Source organism: Sparus aurata, chromosome 19, assembly GCF_900880675.1.
Source record: "Sparus aurata chromosome 19, fSpaAur1.1, whole genome shotgun sequence".
NCBI lineage: Eukaryota > Metazoa > Chordata > Actinopteri > Spariformes > Sparidae > Sparus > Sparus aurata.
The window spans coordinates 29,901,134-29,922,547 of record NC_044205.1 but is presented as its reverse complement, the minus strand read 5'-3'; the positions used below and the strand labels follow the sequence as shown (position 1 = coordinate 29,922,547).

At 41.9% G+C, this 21,414-nt stretch overlaps 1 protein-coding gene across 1 annotated transcript in view; it reads left to right on the top strand.

Annotated features, from left to right (window-relative positions):
• Positions 1-3,043: 3,043 nt before the first annotated feature.
• The window catches only part of LOC115569840 (NACHT, LRR and PYD domains-containing protein 14-like), a gene marked incomplete at its 3' end in the record, with an annotated part of 58,026 nt that continues 39,655 nt past the window's right edge, over positions 3,044-21,414 (top strand). Inside the window, exons 1-2 of the mRNA XM_030398004.1 lie at positions 3,044-3,164; positions 3,338-3,460. Coding sequence (XP_030253864.1) covers positions 3,357-3,460 — 104 coding nt within the window. The remainder of the gene's footprint in view (positions 3,165-3,337; positions 3,461-21,414) is intronic.

Sequence of the window (21,414 nt, the reverse complement as noted above, 5' to 3'; positions counted from 1 at the left end):
TTCAGTGAAACCTGCAGAGTAAACAGACTTGATGTCCAAAGTGTCTGCAGGTCTGTGAGCTTCACTCCAACACGTTAACATGAAGCTGAAAGGAAGCTGGCTACGCTACACAGCCGCTCCACTTGTGGTCTGAACAGGACTGAAGTCCTGCTGGTCTTTATATCACTGACTGACAGCTGATGGAGGGAGTCTCTGGAAACACTCATTTATCACTTCTGCTGTCTCTCTGCTTCTCTCATCAGATGGAAGTGGCGGTCTCTATCAGAGTGCTGAGAAAGGTGGAGGTGTTGAGAGGATCAGCTGTGTCCTGATGATCCAGAGAGGTTGAAGCAGCACCATCAGCTGGTGGGTGGAGAGGCTCTGACTGGGCCGTGTTACTGGGAGGTGGAGTGGAGAGGAGAGCTTCATCCAGCAGTGACTGACGGACCAATCACAACAAGTGGAGATGACTGTCAGTGCTGCAGTGTGAACTGCTCTGAGATCAGCTCCACTGTCACACACAATGTCCAGTCCAGCATCATCCCTGTGTTCCTCTGGATGTGACAGAGTATCATCAGTGTATCTGGACTGCTCTGCTGCTGCTCTGTCCTTCTACACAGTCTCTGCAGACACACTGACACTCCTCCACTCCTTCTGCTCCACACTCACACACCTCCTCCACCTGGACCTCCACCTGGACCTGGACCTCCACCTGGACCTCCACCTGGACCTCCACCTGGACCTCCACCTGGACCTCCACCTGGACCTCCACCTGGATCTTTATCTTGTACTGTTTAGTAGTAACAAAACATATTATTATTATTTGTTATTATTATTGTTAAAGCATTTTAAGTCACACACAGGCCTGTTAAACTATTGTGAAGTTAACTGTAAAATCAGTTTATTGCTCTGTGTTGTAGCTCCACCTTGTGGTGTCATGAAGAACTGCAGCTGATGTCCACATTGTATTTCTAATCATCCTGCAGATTGATATCAGTATGCAGCAGCCAGACTGCAGGTGCAGAGTTATTAAAGTAAGATTGTGTATCATTCTTACTTCTTAATTGTTGCTTAGTGCTTGATTATAGTTTAAATGTATTTGTTCCGTTCTTCATGTGTTTATATCTTTTCACAGATTCTATTATTTGCAGAACAACAACGAGACTCACAATCCATTCTGTGCTTTATGTGTTTAACAGAGTCTACAGACTGTCAGATGTCTGCAGGACACACACTTAAAAAACAAAGAGAGACACACTGAGGAAATCAGACTTACAGAAATATAGAATGAAGAAATAAGAAAGTGAAGTAAATGATTCCAGCAGACACTGTGAGCACGACTACAAAGCATCAGTCACTGAAGTTTGTTTCTGTTCAAAATAAAAAGACAGAAAATGATTGTGGTCTCCTCTCCCTGTTGTTACATGAACTAGTGCAGTGCCCGTAGGAAATATGTCTTCCTATAGAAAAGTGGGATGTTAAGTAGCTCAGTGAGGGATGTAACTAAGTACATTTACTCAACAACTTTAGTTACTTTGCAGATTACATGCTGCATCACAGCCAAATCAACAAAAAACACTAATTTAATATCCATGTACAGAAACATGAGCTTTAATTTCATGAGCCCTCTGTTTATTATCTGCACCAAATTTGGCGCTTTTAGATGAATTCGGCGAAATTACCTATTTATGTGTTGAAGGCCACCAACTAATAAACACACTGCACACCTTTCTGCAAGGCACAGAGTGCCATGTCTTTTTGGCACACGATCAAGTCTCTGCATTCAGGAAAAAGTTGTTCCCAACCTTGGAGGGTGTTGTGGAGAAGACAGGACTGCAACTGGACTGTGTACAACAGGTGGTCATTGCACATCTGAAGGGGTTGTGTGAGCAGTTTGGAGACTATTCTGGAGAGGAGACCTTGGCAAATCAGTGGGTGAGAAATCCGTTCTATATCCCAGTGACACCCCGAGATGGACTGACCCTGCCAGAGGAGGAGGAGGCCCCTGTCGAGCTGAACTCTAATATGGACTTGAAACATGAGATGAGTGAAGTGTCACTTGCACACTGGCTGTGGAGACTGAGTTCCTCCACCTCACCAAAAAGGCTGTAAAAGTGTTCATCCCCTTCACCTCCACTCACCTGTGTGACAGTGATTAAAAGTAAGTCCCGGTCACGGCTGCTGGTAGAGGATGATCTGCGTTTATTCCTTCCTACAGCATCAAGGACAGACTCATTGTTCCCACTTAAATAGAGGTGAGCAAAATAAGGTGGCAAGATTTATTATTCAAGATTATTCATTATTTTATTTGATAAATGTAGTTACTGGAATGGGGAGATCATGTTCAGAGTTTCAGCCCACTATGTCAGCGTTAATGTGGGATAACGTCGGATGAGTGAACATGTGTTTAAAAGATCAGTTGTTAAATTGTGTTGTTTTTTTAAGTGAAGATGTTTTTTTTAACAAAAATCAGTTTAAATGTATTCAAACTATGTTTTAAAACACACAAAGGTGTTAAAATGTGTTTAAAAAGATGTTAAAAACATACACAAAGATTGTGTTTAAAAAACTATTTGAGCACATTCACAGATAAACATGTTTAAAATGTTTTAAAAAATAAAGATGTGTATGACATGTATTGTTGAAACCTTTTTAACCCTGCGTGGAACATACAAAACAACATCACTAACATTAATAAAAGTAATAATAATGAAAACGCCTGCATTAAATTACTGATTTCATTCACTTCATCACAGTGACGTCACTGTACCTGCATCTTCTTCACGTGTTTCTTCTTCTTCTTTCCTTCTTTTCCTTCACTGGGTGCCGGATGGTTTCAGTCTTTTGGACCTTGTGGTTCCGCTCCACTATCAGTGAATCTCTCTCTGGGTCTCGGGGTCTCGGTCCGGTTAGATTCGGGCAGCTGGCCTCTGGCCCCGCCCCCCTCACAGAGGACAGGTACAGTACACCGAGTCTCTCCGTGATTTAATAGTCTTTGCTATGACGTTATGTTGCTGCGGGCTGATATAATATTTAGAAATAATAATAGTAACGTGGTCGGTGATGAAGGGACGGGTTCCACATTTGCTCCAGTTGTGTGAGAGCTGGGCGGGAATAATGAACTGAAAGTAAAAACAGATTCACAGACTCCATTTGTTGGACAGAGCAGAGGGAGCTGATGCAGGGTGAGTGCTCACACAGCATTTTATTACTTTACTGTTATTCACTTATTTCCATGTTGACTGAAGGAATAAAACACGAGACTGTTACTGAGAGAGTTGTTGGTGACTGATGAACAGATGTTTCTTTGCTCTTTGTGCTCTGAGCTCGTCTTCACTGTTAATGTTTCACCTCTCAGACTGACTTCAGACCAGAACATGAGCGACAGAGAGGTGGAGGAAGAGTCTGCAGACTTACTGTCTCTGAAGAGTGACCGGTCCAAAGAGGATCCACCTCCAGGCTTCAGTACTGAACCAGAACAGTAAGAGACTGTTTCTCCTCATAACTGACCTTTAGACATCAGAGGGAGCAGAGATCATCTGAGAGGGAAAATAAACCTGTAACTGGACGAGACTCCTGCTTCACAACAAACACTACTCACGTTAACCACTTTCACCTGAAGCTGACGTCATAAATGCTAAATGCTAACAGGAAGCCCAGCTAATGAGCCGAGCTCTGAGGAGGTGCTGTCAGCTCTGCTGTCAGCTCTGAGAGGTGTGCAGCAGAGTCACTACATGTTTCATCTTAAAGCTGCTGTGTGAAACTATATTACTGTAGATTACAACAGACATGTGAGACACTGCAGATGGAAAACTGTTTGTTTTGTAATGTTCATGTGTTGAAAAGCTTTTATTTTGTAGACTGCTGAAGTCTGATTGTTGGAAGGACTTTCAGAATAAAAGGGGAATTTAAATGATGAAGAAGCAGCCAGTGCAGTGATGAAGATCACTGACAGCTATATACACACACACACATAAACATTAGAAGAGACAGGGTTAGATCTCTGAACCTACAACAGGTTGCTTAGAAACTGGGAATTTAAACAGTGATTTGTTAAGCTGGTGGTGAGGAGACTCTCCCAGCTTCTACCTGCCTGAATCTGAACGTCTACCTGCTTCCTCTGGATCAGAACCTGACATGAAGCCCTTCAGTCAGATACGACCAGCAGCCTGTTACAGCAGCTCTCCTCTAAATGATCTGAGCACTTGGTCTGGTGCTGGGTTGGATTTTGGGGGCTTTAGGTAAACAATAAGGGACTGTTTCAGTTTGGTAGGCTAGAGTAACCTTAAACTTAACACCTGACTTTACTTCCATCAAAGAGACATAAAATCAGTGTGCACAACTTTAACTTTAACTATATTATGTTGGTTTTATTGCGTAGACTTTAGCAAGGACAAAGCATACAGTGCAATACTTATTTCAATTACCATCAATCATTATCAAAAATACTTATTGATAAAATCACAATACTGTAACTAACAAATCAATCAAGGCTGGAGCGAGTGGAAGAACCAACTTTAGTCATTTTCATTTCATGCGAAAATCAAACTGCAGAGAAGAACAATCTGAACCGAAATAAACAACAATAAATGTTCAAACATTCTTATGGGGGTTTAATAAAGTGAAAAAGTAGTGTATGTGGTTGTTGACTGTGTGGTTGCAGTAGTTAAAAACAGTGTGAAGGTCAGTAGACAAACTTGATAGTTCTGGTCTAAGACGTGTGTGCTAATAGATATATTAGCATTGGATGTGATTTATTAGATGGTAGTTTGTGTGCGTGTTGTTTTTGGCTTATTAATACTGTTCGTGCAGGCTGAGAGTTTCTAAATGCATGTGTAAAGTGTTCCAAGCATCCAAGCGACGGTCAGTTGAGGTTACAGCTGAAGAGACACGTCGCCGGGCGGGATTTGTGTTAGTTTAACAGCGAGTTCTGTCTCTCTGGTGGCTGAGAAGTTGTGTTTGAAACTGCGGCTCCACTGCTCCTCCCCTGGTGTGAGAGGGCGATCCCATCACCTCACATCCTGCTCTGCTGCACATCCAGTGTGATGTAACCGCCCTCCCTTTCTCTCCTCACTGTCGGCGTGTCAGAGCTCAGTGAGCTTTTATTCTCTTTGACTACAGCGAGGATGTGTTGTGGTTTTTCAAGCTCCTTTCAAAATGCTGTTTGATGATCACATACAAGCTGCTATTTAAAATATTTCAACCAATTGTGTTGCAAATGCATTTAAAGCCTGTTATATTCAAATAAACGCTGTGATCTGTTTTTCCAAATAAAAGGTGTGAGTTGGAGGAAGCTGTTGTGAATCAAGTAGTATTTGAGCAGCGTTCATAAATGAGAAATTTAAAGCTGACATTAGAACTGAAACAGGTGAAGCACTAATTGAAAATACTGTGTAAGTGTCTGTGATGATTGCATCACAGTTTTCACACAAGGGCTCACATACACACTACAGAAACAAGAATAAGCAGTTCAGTGTCATACTTATAATCTTTTTTGAAAGTAAAGGTTGTATTTTAGAAATTCATTTTTATAACGATATATACAATAGTTGATAAAAAAGTGAGAGCTTAAGAGTTACCAAGTTGTCAATACAGTATAATTAACATAAGTAAACATCTATATTTTAAGTGCAATCATTTGTTTATTAAGGCTTACACCCAGTAACAGCTGTGCAGTAAACCAATATGCTTCCTGCTGCGAGGAATTCAAAGCAAGAAATGAAATTCAAACAGGCTTAGAATCCATATTTCTTTGGATCACACCAAACAAAAATGCTGATAGGATTAACTATGTCTATTACAATCAACAGCGGTTCATAAACCACATGAATGAAGCTTTCACAGGTCTTGGAGAACAGCTGCATGAAACCAGTAGGGCTGCTTGGCAGAACCGACAAGCATTAGTCTGGATTTTGGCCGATGAAGGTGGAATCTGTCACATGTTTGGAGAATAATGCTGCACTTATACCTGAGAACACAGCGACAGGTGGATCATTCACCACTGCGATGTCTAAACTTAAAGAACTAAGACAGGAAGTGACAGTAAATCAAAGGTATAATTGTTCTATGAATGTGAACATGGACTGAACCTTGAAATAAAGAATAAAAGGATTTCAGTGTGTGTCTGTGCTGTGACCTCTGGACACTGTGATGAAGACATTGTAGTAGTTACCATCGAATGGAGCGATCAGAAAGTATAAAAGGACGAAAGCAGTATAATCAAAAAATTTATTACGCATATTCTGAAGATGAATCAACAAATTATGGTTGAAATTAGTTTTATTGTTTTTTGTGTAACAGTGTAATAGACTACATTCTGTTTTACAACTTGTCATGAACAAGGTTTTGATGTGCACCCACCATATATTGAGTCCGCTGTGTCATGTTGACTTAATAGTTGTCAAAATTATGAAGAATATATCACATCAAGAAGTGTTTAATTAATCAGTACAGCAAATGTTTTTATACCATATTTGTCATTTAAGTTTTAATATTACACTTCGAATTGTATTACTCCATTTGAGTCTAAAATACACATAACTGCACACCGCAGGCAAAAGCCTAATGTTTGGTATGAATGAATGAATGAATGACTTTTATTATTGTGTCATGCATACAGTGTATGCCCAGCCCGCATGGGCTTATAGGACACCAAAAAAGAAAAGAAAGAACCAAACCAGATCCAGAGCACAACTGGATCAGCACAATATCATCAGCACATCAAAAATTAATTAAACAAATGTACCTGTCGTCTTTTCCAGGCTTGAGAGATAAAGCTAGCAGTTTTAAACACATTAAAATTAAACAACCACTCCAGCTTCTGCTCATCAGAGCACCAAAATATTTCAGGGTTTTGTCCATAGATTTCATGAAATAATACCTCTCTTAAGTCATCATACTAATGTTAATGTTAATGTTTGGCCATGCTTACATAACATTTATAACAAAGAGGATGTGTATATGCAATATGTATAACTGATGTATGATCAGCTCATGTAAACAATGTGAGCCTTAGGTGGTCGTCCAGATCATTTAAAGTAAAAGGAAAAATGGGGGCTGTGGGGGAACTTCTAATCCTTATAAGAATTTTCAAGGTTTTTTCGCCCTCATGCTCGTTGTTTAAGTTTTGTGTGGGATTAGAAACCCACAGAGGGGAATATATACTAGGTGACTGGTATTGATGAATGTGTTATTCTGTTTTGGAGTCTGAGAGAAACAGGGATTGAGAAATACTGATAACATCTTACTGAATAAGCGCACACACACACACACACACACACACACATACACACACACACACACACGCACATATACACACACACACACACACACACACACACACACACACACACACACACACACATAACTGCATAGAGATGCCAGGACTGTCTTATGTCTTGGTGCTGTGCAGATGTTTGTTGCAGGCAGTAACATGCAGCGGATCTCAGTCACAATGGCACCCTTGGCTGTGAGCTACTGACAGGTGCACCAGAGCTTGTAGGCCTCGTGTACAGACGGGTGCTATCACCCAGTTTTTATGGCACATTGTATGTTTCCCTTTAAGATCCTTATGTTACCCACCTGTTTTGTCTAGGTGAAATGTTTCAGTCATCGGACTCCTGGATCTAGAGTTATAAACTGGTCTGTCTGCGTGTGTGTGGCCTGGCTCGATTCATATAGATAAAACTTCAAATCCATTTGCCACAGACTTTTTAAACATCTGTAAATCTTTTAACCTTGTGCAGCACGTCCCTGCCCTACACATAACTGTGGGCACACCCTTGACTTAGTTTTTACTCTGGATCCGTCTCTTAGCTCCCTGAATATGCAGGATTTTGTCTCTGACCACAAACGTATGACTTTTGTTACACACTTTATAACTGCTTCACCATCCCAGGAACATAATCCACACTCGCATCTTTAATAATCAGTCAGTAGCTACATGCTGTAGCCATTTTACTGGTCTGGCTAATTCTCCCCCTCACTTCCTCAATATTAATGAACAAATTACCTGGTTTAATAATTTGTGTACATCAGCCCTTGATTTTTCCACTCCATATACAACCAGGGCTGTCCCAGTTATTAATAATAATGCAGATGATACACAGATCTACTTTTCTGTGAAACCCAATCTCCTGAATCAACTGTCCTCTCTTCAAGAGGGCTTAGCTGCCGCCAAAGACTGGACGTCTCTCACTTTTCTCCACTTAAATCCAGATAAAACTGAAATCATTTTATTTGGCCCTGATAAATTTGTCCCTGCAGTTGATCAGTTTATTGGACCACCAGCACTAACATCAAACCCTCTGCTAAGAATCTGGGTATCATCTTCACCAGCATGACATTTGACCTTCATGTCACAAAACTTGTCCAGTCCTGTTTCCTGCAGCTACCAAATGTGGCAAAAATCCAAAGATTCCTGTCCTCCAGTGATCTGGAACAAGTTATTCACAACTTAATTTCCTCCTGTCTAGATTACTGTAACTCCCTCTACACGTGCCTCAGTCAGGCTTCGTTAAACAGGTTACAGTTAGTCCAAAATGCAGCAGCCAGACTTTTAACCAGAACCAGTCGTCCCATATCACTCCTCTTCTTGCATCCCTTCATTGGCTTCCTGTGAAATTCAGAATCAATTAAGATCTTACTGATTACATATAAGGCACTTCATGATCTTGCCCCCAGTTATATTTCAGATCTCTTTGTTCCTCATTCCACTCCTCGGTCACTCTGCCCCTCAAACCTCAGCCTTTTATCCGTTCCACACTCGAACTGTAAAACTAACCGTGCCTTTGCTGTTTTAGCCCCAACATTGTGGAATAGTGTTCCCCATTCACTAAGACTAACTGAATCTGTGGACAGTTTTAGGCAGCTGCTCAAAACCCACCTCTACAGACAAGCTTTTTTATAGATTTTTCTTTTTTTGTTTTCTCTTCTGTTGTGCCTCTTTTAATTTATCCCTCCCTTTTCAAAAAGGTGTTATATAAATAAAGTTTCACTTACTTACTTACTTCCCAAAACTGTGAGAAACAGGAAAACCACGCACCAAACTGACATTCCTGATTTCAGCAAAAAAGAACAGCACACCCACACACATGCACACAAGCTTTGCAACAATTACTGGAAGTCAAGTGGTTTTTAGGAAAGATACAGAACAACAAGGCAAAGATCATCTGGACCAGGGGCGTCACCAGGTTTTAAGGACAGGGGAGGCTAAGCCCCCTAGAGATGCACAGGATGAGAGTGAACGTAGCGCGCGAGCACAACATTTCATAAACAGCTAACAAAGACTGAGAAATTATTTATTATTATTATTTCAGTCTGTTTTTTTTTTATACAGTACAAGGACAAACACATATTTGCACAGTAACAGCATGTTTAGAGCATTATTATGTTGTGAGCCTCACAAACAACCCCGGCTCAGTGTCGATTCTTCTCTGAGTTTTGGCTTCAGCATGTACATGTTGTGTACATTTTGCTACAGCACTAATGATTTTGTAACCATGTGACCGTTTCTGACCGTGACCGAGGTGTGACACTTCCTCTTGTCAGCTGAAGCAGTCTTGCAACATTTCCTCTTGGCCTCAACTCATCTCAGCTTCTCTGCTGATTTAACCTTTCCTTCCTTTAAGTTTCTAAAAATACAGATTATTTCAATCACAGCTAAACACTACATGTTCTTTTAATGTAATCACAGCAAATTTAATACTGAACTCTATTCATTAAAGCTCCTCAACTTTAATACAATGCAGTAGGCAGAGCTTGATATATTTCAGAATCATTTCGGGACTATGTATAATGTTCATTAATTGTGTTTGGCAGGAGTAAATGGATCTCAACTTTTCTGACTACATATACAATGACTTTTTTCACTGTTTGTGTGTGTTTCCATCACAGGTTTGGTCTTAAATTTCATATAACTTGGTATTTAAAAGGTCTTAAAGTCTTGAGTTGAACTTGTTAATGTCTGTACACCCTGTAAACTAGAGCAATGCTGCAACATTAGCAGGGTGAGGAGGACAAAACACAGCCGAGTGAAGAACCTGTCAGAGTCTGATCAGCTTTATTTGAGATGATATGGATCCATTGAAATATGGATCAGTGCTGTTCCCCTTCTTTCTGCTGGTTGAGCATCAAATCAACCTCAGTCATGTAGTCTACATGTAGAAACTCATCACTCTTAAAATATGTATCCAGCTGTAGATAAAATGTTGAGAACATGCAGATGGAGAAATAAACATAATGATGAGTCATGATTAAATATCTTCTGTTGTTTCCACAGACAGAGAGCAGAGTCTCCAGTGTCCAGCCGTCTGTCTATGAAGAGTGACAGGTCCCACAGTTATCCTCCAAACTTCAGTACTGAACCAGAACCCTCAGACACACAGTAAGAGACTGTTTCTCCTGATAACTGACCTGAAAATGATTCATTTTCTAGATGTTTTCTTATGATAGACATTTGTTTTTGTAATGACAACAGTGTCTTTATCAATCAGTCACTAGAGATGTCCTGATGAATCATTTGAAACCCTGATCTGTTCCCGACTCCTTATATTTACCTAAATGTTGATTTAATATGTGTCTGACACACTGAAATAACAGCAGTAGATACTAAATTTGGCACAACTTATGTTTTACCTGCAACGTGAACCAAGTGCAGGTTCAAGGTTCAGATTTATTGTCATGCAACATTACAGAATTGCACAATGTAAAATGTATAGGGATGATTAAACATGTTTGACTTATCAGAGCGATATGAATCAAGTTGTAATTGGAAGAATGTGACTCCTGAAAGTGACGTGACACGATCAGCTGGTCTCACTTTGTTCACCTTGTTGGAACGATTCTCAGTCTACTTGTATTTCCAGATGCTGCACTGTGGACTCGTCAGTGCTGCAACACTAGAGGAGAACAGTAAAGAAAGGCATCAGAGGTCATGAAGGACCTCAGTAGAGTTCATGAAGTAATCCAGTAATGAACCTGGACCCTCAGACAGAAACAGTATCAGAGATGGTTTTCACTTTAAGCTAACATGATGAAGATTCAGTGTTTCATGTTTTCCTGTTCAAAGGCTCAAAATATGTAAAGAAATGATGGAAACATGCAGTTTTCACTGCAGCTGAGAACTGAAACACTGAAATATCCCTCAGGTGGTTTTAAATACAGAAGCTGACAGTATGTGAAGTTTTCATTTTGACACTTGATCTACTTCATCTAAGATGCTCCATCTTCTGCCACTAATGTTGAGTTGAAAGCAGTACAGCAGTGAAAAGATCAATTATGAGGGCTGGACGAGACTTCTGCTTCACAACAATCACGTTAACCACTTTCACCTGAAGCTGATGTCATAAATGCTAAATGCTAACAGGAAGCGCAGCTAATGAGCCGAGCTCTGAGGAGGTGCTGTCAGCTCTGCTGTCAGCTCTGCTGTCAGCTCTGAGAGGTGTGCAGCAGAGTCACTACATGTTTTATCTTAAAGCTGCTGTGTGAAACTATATTACTGTAGATTACAACAGACATGTGAGACACTGCAGATGGATAACTGTTTGTTTTGTAATGTTCATGTGTTGAAAAGCTTTTATTTTGTAGACTGCTGAAGTCTGATTGTTGGAAGGACTTTCTACAGTGGCCCTGAAGTGCAAAACACAATGGCAAATCAGAAAACACAAACGCAGATCAGAAAACACAACGACATTAACCAAACCAGAAGAGGTAGCTACCCTCGGGCGACAGGACATGGTTGACATGTTTTCAAAATAAGAGCGCTGCCAGTGACGACTTATGCGCTGCTATTAAAGAATCTTTTGATGCAAGACATGGATATTATGATGTTTGATGTTTTATGATGTTTCACCTATTTCGGCCATAAGCGGTCATATTGACCGCACATCATTTGTCAGGGTTTGCTGCTTTCATTGTCTCTCTTGTCTCTAACTGTGTTAGCGGTCTCCAGCTGTGCCTCTTTGTGAATTTACTTGTAAGTTAATTATTATATAGTTGTATTATATCGCCTGTTTGGCACCACGGGCAAACAAAAACGGGAGTTCCCCCTCCGTGAAACAGCGAGCTGGGCTGATCAACACGAAGGTGCTGAAGTGATGTAACTCTGACTGTGTACCAGGGAAAGCCGAGGAAGAATGTCTGCATCCTGAGCACCGTGCACACAGGTGTGGGCACCTTTAGTGGGGCGAAGGCAACACCAGAGTCTGTGATGTACTACAACAACACCAAGTACAGCGAGGACCCGGACCAGATGGCGAGGGTGTTCTCCATCAAAGGCAGTACGGAAGATGGCCAGTGGCGGTCTTCTATAACATCCTCAACCTGGCTGGGATCAATGCCCGCATCTTATTCAAGGCGCACCAGCAGCAGGAGAGCCCGGAGGAAAGTCCTGCAGCAGCTGGCAGAGGAGCTGAGGGCAGAATACATGGAGGGGAAAGAGGCCGCGGCAGTCGGCACAAGGTGGGCAGCAGCGGAAGCAACCACCGCAGCAGCAGCAGACACAGAACCGGAGGCAGTGCTGGTCCCAAAGAGCTGCCAACGGAACCAAACGTGGGACACTTGAAATGCCACAAGCCCGTGTGTGGTAACTGTGAGGAGAGCGGAGGTAATCTGCAGACTGTGACCAGTGATCACAACGGCTCTTTGTTGGTTTTACATCAGCTCCTTTACAGCTTTTTACATTATTATCTTTATTATTATTATATATTATTAAGTGTTAAAATAAAATGTTTCGAAATCAATTCAGTTACTTTTGATTTTAAGAATGTTCTCTATTTAAAATCTTGTGTAAATATGCAATAATTACGGTTTACTATGTGCCATGATATGGATATTGATAAATGTATAATTAAACTTGTTACAATGTACATTTTGGTGTAATTTCATTTTTTTTTTAATATCATGACACAATGAATAATACATTCCCTTTGTTAGCAGTTAAATACCCAATTGAGTCAATCAACTGGGTATTTAACTGCTAACAAAGTTAGAGACTAGAGAGACAATGAAAGCAGCAAACCGTGCAAAATGATGTGCGGTCAATATTACTGCTTATGGCCGAAATAGGTAAAACGTCATAAAACATCAAACATCATAATATCCATGTCTTGGATCAAAATATTCTTTAATAGCAGCGCATAAGTCGTCACTGGCAGCGCTCTTATTTTGAAAACATGTAAACCGTGTCCTTCCGGTTCAAAGGACTGACCACTCCAATCAGCGACGATTCCTGTTGCCCGAGGGTAGCTACCTCTTCTGGTTTGGTTAATGTCGTTGTGTTTTCTGATCTGCGTTTGTGTTTTCTGATTTGCCATTGTGTTTTGCACTTCAGGGCCACCGTAACTTTCAGAATAAAAGGGGTTATTTAAATGATGAAGAAGCAGCCATGTGCAGTGATGTAGATCACTGATATGGATCCATTGAAATATGGATCAGTGCTGTTCCCCTTCTTTCTGTTGGTTGAGCATCAAATCAACCTCAGTCATGTAGTCTACATGTAGAAACTCATCACTCTTAAGAAAATGTTTCCAGCTGTAGATAAAATGTTGAGAACATGCAGATGGAGAAATAAACATAATGAAGTCATGTTAATGTTACCTCTGTACATCTGAAAGTGCTTTATGTAAAATATCTTCTGTTGTTTCCACAGACGGAGAGCAGAGTCTCCAGTCTCCAGCCGTCTGTCTCTGAAGAGTGACAGGTCCGACAGTTATCCTCCAAACTTCAGTACTGAACCAGAACCCTCTGCCACAAAGTAAGAGACTGTTTCTCCTGATAACTGACCTGAAAATGATTCAGTTTCTAAATGTTTTCTAATGATAGACATTTGAGTTCTTATGAGTTCTCAGAGATGCTGAGCACTTGTTGGCCCTTTTGCCTTCACTCTGTGGTCCATCTCATCCCAAACATCTGGACTGGGTTTAGGTCAGGTGACTGTGGAGGCCGGGTCATCTGGTGCAGCACTCCATCACTCTCCTTCTTGGTCAAACACCCCTCACACAGCCTGGAGGTGTGTTTGGGGTCATTGTCCTGTTGAAAAATAAATGATGGTCTAACTAAACACAAAGCAGATGTGATGGCATGTTGCTGCAGGATGCTGTGGTAGCCATGCTGGTTCAGTGTGCCCCACACCATCACACCTCCTCCATGCTTCACGGTGGGAACCATGCATGTAGAGACCATCGTTCACCTTTTCTGCGTCGCACAAAGACGCGGCGGGTGGAACCAAAGATTTCAAATTTGGACTCATTAGACCAAAGCACAGATTTCCACTGGTCTAATGTCCATTCCTTGTGTTTCTTGGCCCAAACAAATCTCCTCTGCTTGTTGCTTTTCCTTAGCAGTGTTTTTTTTAGCAGGTATTTGACCATAAAGGCCTGATTCACACAGTCTCCTCTGAACAGTTGATGTAGAGATGTGTCTGCTACCAGAACTCTGTGAACACGAACCTCTGTACATCTGAAAGTGCTTTATGTAAAATATCTTCTGTTGTTTCCTCAGAAAGAAAATAAAGTCTGCATTCTCCTGCTGTCTGTGTCTGAAGAGTGACCGGTCCAAATATGAACCTCCATACTTCAGTACTGAACCTGGACCCTCTGCCACAAAGTAAGAGACTGTTTCTTCTGATAACTGATCTGAAAATGATTCAGTTTCTAAAGGTTTTCTAACATGAAGTAATCCAGTAATCTCAGACAGAAACAGTATCAGAGATGGTTTCCACTTTAAGCTAACCTGATGAAGATTCAGTGTTTCATGTTTTCCTGTTCAAAGGCTCAAAATATGTAAAGAAATGATGGAAACATGCAGTTTTCACTGCAGCTGAAAACTGAAACACTGAAATATCTCTCAGGTGGCTTTAAATACAGAAGCTGACAGTATGTGAAGTTTTCATTCTGACACTTGAATCTACTTTATCTAAGATGCTCCATCTTCTGCCACTAATGTTGAGTTGAAAGCAGTACAGAAGTGAAAAGATCAATTATGAGGGCTGGACGAGACTTCTGCTTCACAACAATCACTACTCACGTTAACCATTTTCACCTGAAGCTGACCTCATGAGTGATAATTTCCTGTGCCGTTCCTTAAGGCAGCAGGTTGAATGAGTCTGTTGCTGAAGCTGCTCTTAAGCTTGTCCAGAGTTTTGTGGAAGGCTGAGAGACATTGTCCATGATCACCAGCAACAACAGACTGATAGAACATCTGGACCTGAGCCTCCTCAGGAAGTAAAGCCGGCTCAGGCCCTTCTTGTAGACTGCCGCCATGTTTGTAGTCCACTCCAGTTTATTGTCCAGCACCACACCCAGGTATTTCTATGTATCCACAATGTCAACGTCTGTCCCACCGATGCAGACTGGCGAGGGCGGGGGCTGGTTCCTCCTGAACCACCATCTCTTTCGTCTTTGCCACGTTCAGCTGCAGGTGATTCTCCCCACACCACTTAACAAAACTGCAGACCAGGTCCCTGTACTCATCCTCCCTCTCACCCTCTACATGCCCCTCAATGGCCGTGTCATCAGAGAATTTCTGCAGATGACCCGACTCAGTGCAGTACTTAAAGTCTGCAGTGTAGGTGGTGAAGAGGAGACAGCACAGTTCCCTGGGGGGCGCCGATGTTGCCGATCAGACGGTCAGACACACAGTTCTGTAATCTCAAGTACTGCCACCTGCCCGTCAGATAGTCATCGGCCTGTGTGACGAGGGGAGAATCCAACTGCATGTTCTCCAGTGTGCCTTCAGCAGCCTGGGCTGGATGGTGTTAAAGGTGCTGGAGAAGTCGAAGAACATGACGCGGACAGCAGTGTTGGGTCTATCCAGGGAGGTGGAGGCTTCCTGCAGCAGGTAGATGATTGCATCATCAACCCCGACATGGGGCTGATATGCAAACTGAAGGTGTCCTGTGATGGACTCACTGGGGGTCTGAGGTGTGCTAGAACCAGCCTCTCCATGACCTTCATGATGTGAGAGGTCAGTGCAATCAGCCTGTAGTCATCCAGTGCCACAAGACATCCTTTTTTGGGCACTGGAACAAGGCAGGATGTTTTCCAGAGCACTGGCACTCTCTGAAGATGGAGGTTCAGGTTGAAGAGCTGCTGGAGAACTCCACAGAGCTGGCTGGCACAGGCCTTCAGCACACGAGGACTGATGTGGTCCGGTCCAGCAGCTTTTATTTGCTTGAGCCTCTCCAGCTCTCTCCTCACCGGGCTGGCTGTGATGTGAAGTCCAGTCTGGGGGGTGGGGGGTGTGAGAGGGTCTGTGGTGGGTGACAGAAGAGGGGTGAGAGGTGAAGCAGGGTGGTATCTGCTGCAGGAGTTGGGAGGCCGCAGTGGGGGGTGTGCAGGTGTCCTGGGAGGGGGCGTGTGAGAGAGTCTGCTGCGGGGCCAGCAGGGGGTGGTGGTGAAAGCTGGTGTCTGCCATGGGGGTCAGTGTGTGGCTGTGGGGGGGTTTTGACCTCAGCCCTATTCATGCTGCCGTTTGCATGCGGGGATCCTGCGCCAATTCTCCGCTTCTGTGTCAAAGTTTCAGATGCGGAGAGGGGTGAAATTTAGCTCCGGCGCTGATCCGCCTCTGGAGGTAGTATCAGGGCCGCATTATTGGTGAACCGAACCAGTCTGAACGGATGGCTTCGCATATCATATCGAGGCTGTGTAGTTATGTAGTCTGATAACTACACAGGTCCCTTATTCGACTTGATAAAGAGAAATTTCCCACAAATCAACGTTACAGGACCAAACAAAAGTAACATAGTAACTGTAACTGTCTTTGGCAACTTATATGAAGAAAAAAAACAACTCTTCATCACATTTCTGCCTGAAAAACAGCGTCTGTCACCGGCAAAAAACTTTAACTCACCAAGTGTTTGTGATGAAACTAAATCTCCGCGACCATCAGCCCTCCAGACCGAGACTTCAGTGAACTTTCCCCCGGTAAACAGCCTCCGTCCCTGCGAGTGAGGGAGTCAGACAGCATCCTGTTTAAAAACTTGGTCACATGTTTGGCAGGCCAGGATCTCACTAACGACACATTATAACAGCATCCATATGATTTTAAACTATCAGCAGGTTTAGATTGACAGGAGGACACCTGGGAAACACCTTGAAAACACACAGACGTCATCATCATGACATCACTGTCATGCCTCTTTAGGAGCCACAGTGCCGCCTTTCTGTGTGAATTACACAGCAGTTCGTCTTTAAGACGGAGATGCTTTGCTCTGTGTAAATCACCATCGGTGGAGAATTGGCGAACCAACGCTGCAGAGATAATGCAGCTTCTCTGTGTGAAAGGGACTCTTGAGTGGTTGCTCAGAGGAGCAGCAGGGGGGAGCTCGAGTCAAACCTGTTGAAAAACAGGTTGAACTCGTTTGCTTCATGTGGGTTAGAAGAGCTGAATGCATCTGTAACATTTGCATACAGCAGATCTATTGTTTTATTGTCCCTTGTTGTATATTTGACAAACTGGCGAAACGTTGGGAGTGTGGATGAAAGAGAGACGTGGTTGAAGTCACCTGTGATGATGACGAAGGCTCCAGGGTGTTTTGTTTGCACGAAAGTGCCGCAGTCGCAGCGTGGATGACATCACAAGCGGCGTTGGCGTTCGCAGATGGCTGAATGTTAACAGAATGGTGATGACACTTGTGAACTCCCGTGACAAATAATATGGATGTAGCCCGATGGTGATGAGCTTGATGTCCGGGCTGCAGAAGCGCTCTTTCACTGAGATGTGTCCGGGGTGTCACCAGCTGATGTTGACGAGCACGGCGAGCCCTCATCCTTTCTTCTTGCCACTCGTGGAGGAGTCTCTGTCGACTTGGACGGTTTGGAAACCGGGAATGGTGATGTTGAAGTCCGTTATCTGCTCGTGTAGCCACGTTTCCATGAAACACATGATACTGGTGTACTGAAGGACAGATATAGAAGAGGTAAATGAGAGTCAGAACTGCGCCACCTGCTGTCAAAAAGGAGCCTCCGCAGAGTGGGTTGATGCAGCAGGTGGACATGTGCCAGAGAGAGAAAGAGAGACTTTTGTTTGATTATTAATGTTTCTGTCGAGAGTTGGGAGCTTAACAGTGTGCGTTCAGAGACCAGTGAGTGTGATGTTTGTGGTTGTTTATTACTTTATGTTATTCCTTATGGTTTATATAATTTGATAATCCGGCTAACCAGTTAGCTTGTTAATGCTAATAATCGCTTATAGTAAGAAGTCTCTCACACGTATATGTTTGTATTATTACTGTATATTACTGGTTGTTGTAAGTAAGCTGAATGATTCATTCTTTACCATTCCTGGTACTGTATCGTTAATAATGTACATGCTGTTCTGATAACTGTTCTTTTTGTCCTCTGTTACACTGAAAAAAGTATAACCTATCTCAAATTAAAAAAATGTTTATCACATCTAAAATATTTGACTTCACAGAATCTAAATTGAGTTAGTTCTTATGACCTGATTATTTTATGTTGATGTAAACAATAATACTGCACTTGACCCAACCTTAATTCTTTGCCTTGACCCAAATGATTTTCTTAACATTCTATTTATTGAACCAAACAAATAAATTGAAATTGAACCAACCTAATGTATTCACTTTTACCTAAATTAACATGAATTAATGTTTGCATTGACACCACTTAATTCATTTACATATAACCAAACTATTTTTCACATTATATTTGATCTTATTTCAAAAATAACTTTTATTTCCCACCTCATAAAGTCTATAGCAATTCAGCCTCAAGGAGTACATAGACTAAAGATTGGGAAGCTCTAATCAGAGACTCACAAATTATTTGAATATACATGAACTGTGTAACAGTATGGTAAGTCTCTCCCGGCAAACACCCCTTCACTCACGGTACCAACGTTTTATCATCTTTGTTAACTCGACACAATTTAACCACAGAACCCGCAACTGTCTTACACATCATCTTATTCACAAACACATTCAGGAACCATCATTACACCAACTCCAACAGAATAGCCAAGAGTCTTTGCGCCACAGTCCACAAGGGGCGCTACAAGACAGTTGGCCAACAGATCCCTTTAAATGTATTTATTCATCTTTAACATATGAACCATATGCAACATATTTATCACTAAAACAAATGAAGGCCGACTGCCTAATCTAAAAGAGGGCAGATATTGTCTGGTCAATATGTGAGTAACCCTGGACTAGAACACTAAAACTTTAATTATCAGCAACTGCTTTGCTACTTTAGTAAACGATATCTGCGATGTCAAATGGTGCGTCTTGGCCAGCGTGCTGAAAGAGAGCTACGGGACTTGACATGTGCTCTGACTGTGCAGTGTGCAGTGTGCATGAGCAATTCACATTCGACTCAAACTAAAAATATTACCTGCAGGTCATGAAGGAAAAAAAAAACAAATTCAGAGAAATCAAATACATTGTTTTGGGTCCTTTGGACGTATATTTAGTTCAGTATAAATCAAACTTGATGTCTCTAAATGCAAAAAGAATGAGTTTCACAATCAAATCAATAATTTTATCCGGTTTAAATGGCAGTTATTCGTGAACAACTGCATGTTACACTTTTTTCAGTGTACAGAACCACACACACACACACACACACACACACACACACACATCTTCCATACGTCTTTCATACATTCACACTCATCTGTCACACTCACACAATCAACCATCAGCAATAAAGAAACTAAAGGGAACATCTGGACTTGTGTATTCTAACTGATGCCCCCCAGCAGCCACAAGTGATTCAATCCAGGCTACTACACAGTCCTTACAATAAACCACAAAACAACTCTCTTTACTCCCTCTGCATCCTGGTGAGCGCTTCCATTTCGTCCATCTCTTTTGCCAGGGACCTTACGTTTCCAGTTATGACTGCATTTAAAGGGAGTGAGTGATTAGTAACTGGGTGTCAGCTCTGTCAATCACTCTCCTGGCTCTGCTCTCCTGTAGCCGCGGCCCGACCACACTCACCTCCACAGATGTGTCATGTTAATGTACCTCTGTACATCTAAAATATCTTCTGTTGTTTCCACAGACAGAGAGCAGAGTCTCCAGTGTCCAGCCATCTGTCTCTGAAGAGTGACAGGTCCAGAGATCTGCCTGCTCCAAACTTCAGTAATGAACCTGGACCCTCCACCATAAAGTAAGAGACTGTTTCTCCTGATAACTGACCTGAAAATGATTCAGTTTCTAAATGTTCTCGAATGATAGACATTTGTTTTGTAATGACAACAGTGTCTTTATCAATCAGTCTCTAGAGATGTCCTGATGAATCAGTTGTTAATGTTACCTCTGTACATCTGAAAGTGCTTTATGCAAAATATCTTCTGTTGTTTCCACAGACAGAGAGCAGAGTCTGCAGTCTCCATCTGTCTGTCTCTGAAGAGTGACTGGTCCGAAGATCATCCTCTAAACTTCAGTACTGAACCTGGACCCTTAGACACAAAGTAAGAGACTGTTTCTCCTGATAACTGACCTGAAAATGATTCAGTTTCTAAATGTTTTTAATTTTGGAATGACAACAGTGTCTTTAATCACTAGAGATGTCCTGATGAATCAGTTTAAACCCTGATCCGTTCCCGACTCCTTATATTTACCTAAATGTTGATTTAATATGTGTCTGACACACTGAAATAACAGCAGTAGCTGCAAAATTTTGCACAACTTGTGTTTTACCTGCAACTTGAACCAAGTGCAGGTTGAAGGTTCAGATTTATTGTCATGCAACATTACAGAATTGCACAATGAAATGCAGCTGTTGCCTCCATGTTTCACACAGAAAATAATAATAATAATGATAATGCATTTTATTTGAAGGTGCATTTCAAACCACTCAATGACACCGCACATAACAACAACAGTACAACAAAAAAAATGGGACAACTTCGTGCAATAAAAATAGATGAGTAAGAGGATACAATTACATGGTGCCAGGAGCTCAGCACAGAATTCAGACTCCACAGTCCTCACCATACAGGAAGTCAACTGGGCCGGGTTAGGCAGGGTTGAGCTTCTGGGATGGGAAAAGTGCAATGGAGTTGAAAAGAGACCAGGCAGGAGTGTGATTATATGATTAGTCTGATACAGAGTAAGCCACGCCGAATAAGTGTGTTTTCAGGTGAGATTTAAAAACGGAGACACTGTCAGAAGTGCAAATGTCTGGTGGGAGAGAGTTCCCACCAGTTCCCAAAATGTATGAAGAGATTATTAAACATGTTAATGAGACTGGAAATAAACAATGAAATAGAAAACGTACATAGAATTAAAGAAAGATAAGACAGAAAACTTAGTTCATGAAGGACCTCAGTAGAGTTCATGAAGTAATCCACTAATGAACCTGGACCCTCAGACAGAAACAGTATCAGAGATGGTTTCCACTTTAAGCTAACATGATGAAGATTCAGTGTTTCATGTTTTCCTGTTCAAAGGCTCAAAATATGTAAAGA